Raw genomic sequence first — 11,010 nt, forward strand, 5'->3', positions numbered from 1 at the left:
TGGCGCTTTAAAAGGCAAATATGAAAAATGCAGGGCAAAGGTTTTTTCTTGGCCTCTAGGGAGTGTGCATACAAAGTTTTACGCAGATCGGTGCAGCTATAGGTAAAAACGCAAATCAGCTTGTTATGGTGCCACCATGAGACTGATTTGAAAAAATCAAGTGGCATTTCTTCCTCTGCCTAGTGGGAATGTGCGTGCAAAACACGTAACTCGCGCGCTGCATTCATTATTTGAGGCATTTTGTTCCAAACGGAGCACTTCTGCAAACTTTGGAAGCCATCTTAGCCAAGCAGAAAAATCTGAAAGACCTGTTTCGTTTGATGAATATAAAGATACTGTGTACCGATTTGGGTGATGTTTGGACAAAATCTGTAGGAGTAATAAAGAAAAATGTGTTTTGCAAAAATCTACCTCCTGGTGGCGCTATAATAGGCCGATCTGAAAAATTGGGGGCAGAGGTTCTGTTCTGGCATCCAGGGAGTGTGTGCACAGTTTCGCTGCAATCGGCCCAACGGTGCCGGAGATGTGCTGCTCAGTGCGCGCGCACGCACGCACGCACGCACGCACGCACGCACGCACGCACGCACGCACGCACGCACGCACGCACGCACGCACGCACGCACGCACGCACACACACACACACACACACACACACACACACACACACACACACACACACACACACACACACACACACACACACACACACACACACACACACACACACACACACACACACACACACGGAAGGAGGACGGACAGGGTGCAAAACATATTCTCGGCCAGGCATTTCGGCCTGGCGGAGACAATTATTATCAAAACTAAATTTGTTCTTGCACCTCAGTCTATACAATGTGCTGTCTTGAAGCCAGAAATCTTTTTGCCAGTGTGACCTCAAAGCTTAGAAAAACATTATATCTTTACCCCAACTAAAATGCTGAGTGTGGCTAAAACTGCTGAATTAAACAGAATGAGAGTATGATTATATCTCTATAGTGTGAGATTAGAGAGTGAAGCAATGTAATCAGGTTATAGTGGTAGACGGGCGAGGGGTTCACTGGATTATATTAACGGCATTTGATTGAATGTTGCATTCTTAACCTATATATTCATGGTACTGAAATAAAAAGTAGAGAAAATTATGAAATATTTTGTAGTTTAGTATCTTTCATATTAATAGATTTGTTTTCTCCTGGACTGCTGAATGCAGACAGTGTTACTGGACCACAGTCAGGACCAGGATCATCATGTAAAATTGATCCACTGCATGATGTTTGACATAAACACTTCATAGCCTCAAGGGGGGCGCTACAGTATGAGTAATAAATACATAGTTCAAATATTATAGCCAAAAGTAACAATTGTCTGCTTTAAACAGACTGATACTCTAGTCCCTGGGTTATGGGGGAGGGGCACCCCCCAGAGGAATGCCTGGTGATGCCATGCCAGCTGCAAACCCAGTAATCCCTGGATTATGAACTCTGGATTACAGACCACTCTGCCAGCCCGTTATTGCGGAATCCTCCTATTAGATGCCACACACAGAGAGCATACTGTATAGTCAGGACTCACCATACATCACAGATCACTCTGTACTACAATAGGACAATATGTACAATCAATTGTATTACCTATACCGTCACTGCAATGGACCCTGTCCCGTAGGTGTCAATGATAATGCCTGTCAAATTTGATTTTACATTGAAATATCAAATGGTGGCGTAATGATGTAGCTAATAAACAGCCTACTTATGTACACGGACAGCAGTTGCAAAAGCCACAAAACAACACAATTCAATGATAGTAAACATTTCTGCCATTTCATAATTACAATACAATATACAAGAGACACCATGGCTTGGGTTGAGTTTCCTCATGAAAGTGTAATGGAAATAGAATATGCTTCACAATTCTGAACAAATCTATAAATTCCCAAAAATGTAACATGTTTATCAAATAATTAGTCAAAGACAGCTTTAGAAATGCGTTGTGGTTCATTTACAGTGTGTAGATTACGGGGCACATAATACGATCACCCCTAAAGCTGACATGGAGGATTTGTATCCAAGTCTTTTCATGTAAGAACATGCTGATATCAGTTACATTAAGCTGTGTAACATACGGCCATCTCTGTGTAAGTATACACCTATCAAGCATTCAAAAGATTGATTAAATCACAAGAAAGGGGTGCTCCACAAAGCGCATATCTCTGCCAGGCCTAGTGGTGTTTTTTTTTCTTGTTGTAAGAAATAGGTAAGTAAATTGGGGATAAGTCCCTGCGACGTACTAGCATCATGTCCAGGGGGGTGTACATGTACATCAAGCTGCTTCATGTTAAGGACACAGGAGATAGATAGGCTCTTGACCTACAGTATGGCCCATATGGCTCGGGAAGTGTTGGTTCCCACGGCTCCAAACGTTTCCAGTGTCCCAAGAGGCTGCATGAATTATGGGCATCACTTCCCGTTGTCAGTCATTCAATTCATTTGAGTGATCCGTGTCAGTCAATAATAATGTGGGAACACAACCTGACAGAATATATTGTTTTTAAAAAAAAGAAATAAAAAAGGGTCATATTAGTCTGCCTACTTACCCTACATTTACAAGAGCTCCCTCCACACAGCTGATTCAAATGAATGATCAATGGCTCTTGACACTTGCTCTTAGCAGTACTAGTAGCCTAACTCCTGTCCTGTGTTTCATCCTAACTGGCTGCTGTTGCTGCTGTGACACCTGAATCTCTGCATGGGGATTGTTAAGTGATCAGCTCTTGATAATAACCATTGAACATTAATTTGAATCAGCCGTGTGGAGGAAGAGCTTGAAGGGTAAGTAGGCAGACACATTTTTTATTTCTGTCAGGTTGTGTTCCCACAGAATTTTTTGACTAATTTGATCATTCAAATTGAATTGAATGACTGACAACAGGAAGTGATGCCCATAATTGACACCCCCCTTTTCCCCAGTAAGCTCCTTGGGAAACTTGTGGATAGTCTTCTTTGGTATGGTGTGTGTGTGTGTGTGTGTGTGTGTGTGTGTGTGTGTGTGTGTGTGTGTGTGTGTGTGTGTGTGTGTGTGTGTGTGTGTGTGTGTGTGTGTGTGTGTGTGCGTGCGTGCGTGCGTGCGTGCGTGTCTCCGGGGGTAATCTTGCAAACGCTGGACCAATCAGCGCCATATTTCTTGTGCACACTGCCAGTAGCCCAAAGAGGTGCCTCCATGTCATAGATCAGTGGTTCTCAAAGTGGGGTCAGGGGTCCTTGAGGGGGTGCCCAGAAAAATTAGTTCACATAGCATCACAATCATTTTAAACACTTTATCCATTTATGTTGGCTATTCAAAAATAGCACATCTACAAGCTCACTTACTTGCTAATACTGTGGCTTGTATATCAGCTATTTATGATCAGCTATTCCTTTTTCTCATAAATCTTCTCTTCTGGAGGTCCGTGGCACAAAACATTTTCAGACGGGGGTCCGCGGCCAAATACATATCAATTTGGGGTTCTTGATATGAACATTTTTAAGAAGCACTGTCATAGATGACTGACATAACAGCCTTGCCACATGAAGCAGTGCCGTTCCAATCCTATATGGATGGATAGAAGATGCAAAAGAATGTATATTCGAGATCAAGAGTTCTGTAAGGATGTGGTGCTCAAAGAACATGTGATGAAACTCACTGATAGTAATAATGAAGGCAGTGAGGCACACAAAAAAGTTATAAATTATTCAAATTACAACTCTTTCATGTATTTATTGTCTAGCCAGCAGTTTACACACAGTGTTTCCACATGCTGGACATGTGGATTTCTTTGTGTCTGCCTCCTCCAACTTTCCTTTCTTTGCAATATTACAAATAGTCAATTGTGTTGTAATTAGATTTGCCCCATACTGAAATTATATTGGTATAATTATTATATATTAAGTATGAATCATTCAAGTATGATCCAGATCCACTACCCATCTATAATTTTCTGTCTGTAAAAAAGAGAATATAGTGATGTTAACTCATTCACTGCCAGAACTTTATTTTTTTGCGTTTGCCCAATGCCAGAGATTTTTTATTAAAAAAAAAAAGTACTCAGGAGCCGAGATACAAAATGTTTAAGTTTTAAGTTAACAAGGAAGTGGATGGGAGTCTAGATCTTCAACAAATCATATCTCCTTGGGTTAAAAAATAAAAAAATAAATAAGAAAAGAAAAAAATTAAAAGTCGTTTTAGTCGTTCTTGGCAGAGGGGGCTTAAAGGACAAAAGTCGTTTTAGTCGTTCTAGGCAGGGAATGAGTTAAAATGATATAATAGTATTCCAAACAGGAACCCCAGTCAAAATTAAGCTCAGGTGACATAAAAAAATGTATGCAGGCTTCCTGCAAGATGTCATTCAATTGACTCCAGGGGGTCCCCTGCTAGGCTAAATGACTGATAGTTAGGACTTAGGACCTAAATGGACCCCTTATGGGCCTGTAACTCAGAGTGTACAAAGAGAACCAAATGCACCATTACAGGTCCATTTGGTTCCATCTGTACACTCTCAGAGTTAAATAAACACTAAGGTTTTAACAGTGTAGATTGTGTTCCCAGAGATAATAATCATATCAAATGGGCATCCAAGGTCTACTGCAGGGGTCTTCACCAGGGGGTCCGGGACACCTAAGGGGTCCTTAGAGTTATTACAAGGGGGCCGCCAAATTATTAACCACCACATTAACCACTTGAACCCTAGTATCCCTATTCTGGGGGGAACATTAGCAGATCTACAAGCTCATTTTGCCGCTACTTTCGGCAAAGTGGTTTGGTGTAGAGGGAAAAAAGAGCAGACCAAGTACAGAGGCAAAGGTCAGGTTTACTAAGTATTGGGGGCTTAAGTGGTTAAATGTTTGTAATAAACAATAACCATTAATTTACACTGATAGTCTATGAAGCTATCTATGAAATCTATAAAAAGGTTTAATTTGCAACACAATATTAAACAATATGTAGTGGGGGTCCCTGCTTCATCTCTCTCTCAGCTAGGGGGTCCTTGTCCTGAAAAACATTGAAGATGCCTGGTCTAATGTATATCAAACTGGCGGGTCCATGCATTGGAAATCGGTTGAGAATCACTGGGGATTAAAGTGTGGATGCCTGTGCATGGACGGACAGCCATCCTCCCTCACTGGTTTGAGACCATCTGGACAGACAGGGAAGGACAGTTCATTACACTGCAGTGTGGTCAGACAAGCCCCACCTAATGAAACAGCCGAGCCAGAGATGTATTAAATCACACAGAATGCTAAGCCGCTCGACAATCTGCACATTGCCCTCGGCCCCGCAGTGGGTCAGTGGCACAGCCACCACTTAGACCTGATTTATACTTTGAAAATAGCCGATCTACAAGCGCACAACGCGGCGCACAGCGACGTGTTGTGAGCTCGTAGGTCGGCTATTTTCGGTGCGCAACTAAGTATAAATCAGGGTTCGATTCGTCAAGCATAAGCAAGCAGCACGGCACTGCAAAGGCAGCCAAGGCTCCCTTCGGTGTTTTGTGATTTGTTACCAGTAATATTGTGAGTCACACTGAATGAAATGTGATAATAGTCTGATGAATGTCATCCCTATCATATAATTTATCTGAGATTTACTGTGCCAAACGATTCTGTACAGACCATCAAAAGGAGAAAATTGTGTTGTCCAAAGTTGAACACACAATAATTAGGTTCAGCTTCTTGCCTGATGCATCAGTCAAACATGCTGCAACCAGCATTTGCAGCAGCCTACCGGTTATGCAGTGCCTTGGTCTACGTCTATTCTCTTAATGATCTGTGTCTTCATGTTTTAATGCTTAATGTTTAATGTAAAGCACGTTTGAATTGCCTTGTTGTTGAAATGTGCTATACGAATACACTTGCCTTGCCTTGTGTCTGTGTCAGACTGTTATTTTTAGATATGTATTTGTGTCCTTTTTTCTGTTGCACTACCATTTTCTCATGTATGCAAGTACACAAGAGAATGTCAATAAATGTTTTTGCACCTATTATCCACACTATTCTACTATGCCCCCCCCCCCTACAACGGAGACATTTGAAAACAGTGCTGACCACGTTTTGTTTTGAAAACTGAAGCATTGCTGTGTAAAAATGGACAGCAGGAACGGAGAACTTTTGAGAACGATGACGCACACACCTACGTTCGCTTCCTTATTGGGATCTTATCAGTCAAAAACGTATCCTTTCCTGATTTATCACATCCCTATCACGTGACCATTTTTCCGGAAGAAAAACAAACAACATCTCAACTAACACCAGTGTGATGATTAATTACGTACATTGTCATGTACGTACATTAAGCTGTACCTACTGTATGTATATTCATACAGTATGTAGACAAGGCACAGTAATACACAACTTAATCAACCGTCAGTACAAAATGACATGTCTGCAGAGAGCTTAAAAACTAATGTATACTTCATCGACCGACCATGTTTAACAAAAACTATATTTCCAACATGAAAAAAGAAATCAGTTAAAACAATTGTGTTGTTCTTGTCATCGTTTGATGAAACATAAATTAGCTGCTGGGCGTAGATGACCTATCTAAATTAACAATAGACAGCAGTGAAGTACAAACACAGACAAACTTTCAAGGCCAGAGGAACAAAAGCAGGAAGTTTCTGCTTCAGCTCATGAAACTCTAATGAAACCTATCAGGCAAAGGAAGTTATTTTTTGGCCAATCAAACCTGCAGTTGAAGCGAAAAATGGGGCACACGCACTCATACAAAACACACACGCACACACACACGCACACACACACACACACACACACACACACACACACACACACACACACACACACACACACACACACACACACACACACAGACAGAGAATCACAATAAAGGCAGGGAATGCTCTCTTCTGATGAATTTAGGAATTTTGTGGCTACCGAAGCTAAAACACTAGAGAAGGGGTAAACTTGGACAACATAAATACTGGCTATAGGAAGATTTAATGCATCTTAGAGTATCCTAAATGTAATCTCACGTGGACCATCACCTGACTGGCATTCACTTACTGTATGATTCTGAATCACAACAGCTAGAGTTAAGGCAAAACTGATATTATGCAACCATTATGTAACCAAGGTGGAGATGAATAGAATGTGGCACCTGTCCATCTATGTAAACATTTAGTGCAAATGCTGACTTAACAGATGAGCAAGAAATAAAGTATGTTCTGCTCATAACAGATCACTATTAGCAAAGGGCAGTTAACATAGAATTAACTTTTTGCCTACTCTTTGGTTATAGAAAATTATTCTAGCTTCCTGTTATACTAATCTGAATGAATCTTTGTCTCCATACCTCCAGATCTAAAGGCCAGACAGCCTGTGTTTTACAACTGTTATCTTGTTTAGGCTACTGTAACTAAGACAGATACTAGGGAAATACTAAACCTACAGACATTATGGCAGGAATGGGTGAGGTTTGGTGAGCTCATTTCCTTTCATGGGGGATCTCAGAGATACACTTTGATTTCAGCAGCAACACCAGAGCTGTCTCAGATTGTAATAAATTTGAACCAGATCAAGTTCTAAATATCAGATATAATACCACTTTACCGGCTCAGTTGCCTTGTGGTTATTTCGGGGTTCAATCCCTGTCGGAGTCATACCAAAACCTATAAATATGGTATACAATGCCTCCTTGCTTGGCACTCAGCATCAAGTGTTGGATTGGGAGCCAAGTCCCTGCAACATCCTAGCTAGCATCATGTCCAGTTGATGTATGTATACATCAAGCTCCCTCACACTACGGAAACAGGAGACCTATGGGCCACATGGCTTTGGATTCACCATTTGTTCCCAAGGCTACTTACTTACCTACTTAATAGTATACTACATTTTCTAAACCTGCAAGACGATGTGATAGTAGGTTAGCATCACACTCCCAATTAAAAAGCATCCGATTTCAATCGATCACAATAGCCAGCCAAACAAGATAAACATAATAGAAAGCTTTCCCCAGCTTGTTTATAGTTAGTTTCCTGTTGCTTCAGCAGACTGTTGAGACATTTTAGGATTAAAATAGAGGTCAATCAATAGCAATCAACTCAACAGCCATAGCAGCTTTGAAGCCAAATGTGGGACGAAACAACGATTTTACCCTTTTGATTTATTTATCCACGTACTCTCTTATCAGATATTCGATTTATACTTGAAAACATCCCTGCATTCTTGACTGTAATGAATATGAGTATATTAACTTAATTGGGATGTTATGGAAGGTTATGTCTGTTCACCAATTGATAATAGACCAATTATTTGTTTACTAACATTGAGCCTGGACGCACAGGTGATTGTTTCACGCAATCAATTCCCAACCTGTTGTTTTGGGGTGCGCTGGTTTCAGCACACCCCCAACCCCCTCTTGTGTGTTGGCTAGTGAGGCGCGTCCTAGCGAGACCTGACAGAATGGGTTTCATTGCGCGCATACTGGTTCTTATCAGTGTGACGTCGTCTGTTAAGGGGTCTATAGATCACATCAACAGTAAGTATGTCAATTTATTGTTGCTGACAGTTTGCAGTTTTACCTGAATTTAGCCAAATCCATAAATAAAGTTGTCAGTTTTGTTTGATAGGAAAATCTGTACAAAACTGGCATCGTAAATAATATCCCAGTAGCCGAAAAAAACACATGCAAACAGCAAATTCAAAGATTCCAGAAGCCATGTTTCCCAGATGAGGGATCATTGGTCAGGGGATCCTAATCCTACATTCAAAATCTGCTGGCAAAAACCAATTGAAACCCTGTTGGGTTAGAGGATACAGGGGAAACACAGATCTAGGGCAGATATGGTTGCAGCAGTCAAAGGTCAGTAGTCTTAAGCCTGATTTACTTTGTCGTACAACGGTGTATAAATTAAGCTATAGCATAGATCTGCCTTGGTTGGCCTCCTCATGCAGTCTATCAGTCTTTGATAGAGGAGGACCATAAGGTATAGTTTAACACACAAAATAAAGAGTGCACATGAAAATGGCTTGCTTTTGTCCACCGTAGTTCTCAATTGCAGTTTGAAATGGCAACTGTTTTAATATAAGCTGACAGTCAGATTTCTAGGCAATATACTACAAGCGGTAGTAGGCATCAGTGTCACTAGACTGGAAGATATAAGGGGATTTAGTTATAAAGTGGGATATTATGATCACTTCCTTTCTACGAGTGTGTGTGTGTGTGTGTGTGTGTGTGTGTGTGTGTGTGTGTGTGTGTGTGTGTGTGTGTGTGTGTGTGTGTGTGTGTGTGTGTGTGTGTGTGTGTCACAAACGCATGCACGCACGCACACACACACGCACGCACGCACGCACGCGCACACACACACACACACACACACACACACACACACACACACACACACACACAATACATGTGGATATACATTACACGTCACACACATAAAGTGTGTATATATACACACATTACGTGGAAATACTGTACAGTATATACACCACTGTGTGTGTGTGTGTGTGTGTGTGTGTGTGTGTGTGTGTGTGTGTGTGTGTGTGTGAGAGAGAGAGAGAGAGAGGGGGAGAGAGAAAACAATGCACTGGGCTGGGGAAAGTAGGCTATACCATTGAATCAGTGAGAATATGAAATATGATGCCTGCCATAATGGTCTGGACATGGACTATACATACAGTATCATTTATATATAAAGATTAGACAACCACAAAACATGAACAGGCAAATGTCCCTTTAATAATTGTATGGAAGATAGATAACGGACGGGACAGACAACCCAATCAGATGATGCAATGAGAGTTGCCCTATAGTTTGGGACATATCAACAGGGAACGTAAATCAACTTTTCCTTTAGGCCATCATACGACTATTATAGTATATAGTATTATAATAAGCTACTATAGTAGCTTATTGTGAGTTTGACTTACGTGAAGACAAAGAATAAAGAAGTTGATGTGATGAGGAGACTGGCTGCTGTCGACACTGGGATGAAGGCGCCGGGTTTCAATCTCTCAACGCCGCTGCTGCTGGTGGGCATCCTGTCGTTTCCACAGGCATCAGTATTTCCTTCTAACGAAAAGCAATAACAACAGATTTGGTAAGAAGTGGCCTACAGTCTGCGTGTGTTTCGCCTCCCTTCGTCTTCCGCAGATCAGACGAAAACGTAGGCATTATTCCCAAAGAAAGAAGGCAGAACACAAACTGCACTGCTTACTATCCTGTATCCTATCCGATGATGCGATGCACCCGGCCGGCAGATCAGCGTCAGACGTAGCGCTAGGTCCGTTATTTTATTTGCTCCACTGCGCCCTCTACAGATCTGGTCAATATAAATGACCATAGACCAGATCTGTAGAGGGCGCAGCGGAGTAAAATAAATGATTTCCATCTGGCGGACATATTTTATTTTATGCCCAAAAAGTGTATTATACAGAAAAGGTGGGGTGCTGAGAGGCTTTCCACCCTGGAGAATAGACTTTCAACAACACAGAACAGCCTTTGTTTTGGTGAGTAGCGAAGTAGTTTTGTTTATTTTTTACTAAAGACGGAGACCTCGCACGGCAGTGCAATGTTCGGTCTATGAGCAGAGCAGCGCGGCTGGCAGAGCGTTAGAGAGAACTCACTAAAACGCTCTGGACCAGGGCTACGTCAAACGGCACACTAGCTGATGTATCCTGGTGGGAGGTGGAGCTTTGTGACGCCGCTGACGCGGTACAGTATGTATGCTGAATCCAGTGGTGTAAAGTAATTAAGTACTTGTACTCAAGTACTGTGCTTAAGTACAATTTGAGGTATTTTTTGAGTGGTAGCTAGCCACTCCAATGACTGACTTTGTGTGTATGTCTGTCTGTCTGACTGTCTGTCTGTCCGTCCGTATGAGCTCGGCATTAACAACAGCTCTGTGTCGGTATGAGCACGGCCTCAACAGCTGCAGCTGATTGCAACACTAAGATGCAACCAGTTACACTAATTAATTCATCAAAGGCACCACTCTCTTCACACTGGGTGTGATTT

At 41.7% G+C, this 11,010-nt stretch overlaps 1 protein-coding gene across 1 annotated transcript in view; it reads right to left on the reverse strand.

The window, feature by feature from the left end:
• Window positions 1-10,209, reverse strand: part of zdhhc8a (zDHHC palmitoyltransferase 8a) — a 23,318-nt gene extending 13,109 nt beyond the window's left edge. Inside the window, exon 1 of the mRNA XM_080419702.1 lies at window positions 9,924-10,209. Coding sequence (XP_080275828.1) covers window positions 9,924-10,033 — 110 coding nt within the window. The 5' untranslated portion in view covers window positions 10,034-10,209. The remainder of the gene's footprint in view (window positions 1-9,923) is intronic.
• Between the last annotated feature and the right edge of the window lie 801 nt (window positions 10,210-11,010).

The sequence above is a fragment of the Gymnoscopelus braueri genome (assembly GCF_963280865.1).
Source record: "Gymnoscopelus braueri genome assembly, chromosome: 22".
NCBI lineage: Eukaryota > Metazoa > Chordata > Actinopteri > Myctophiformes > Myctophidae > Gymnoscopelus > Gymnoscopelus braueri.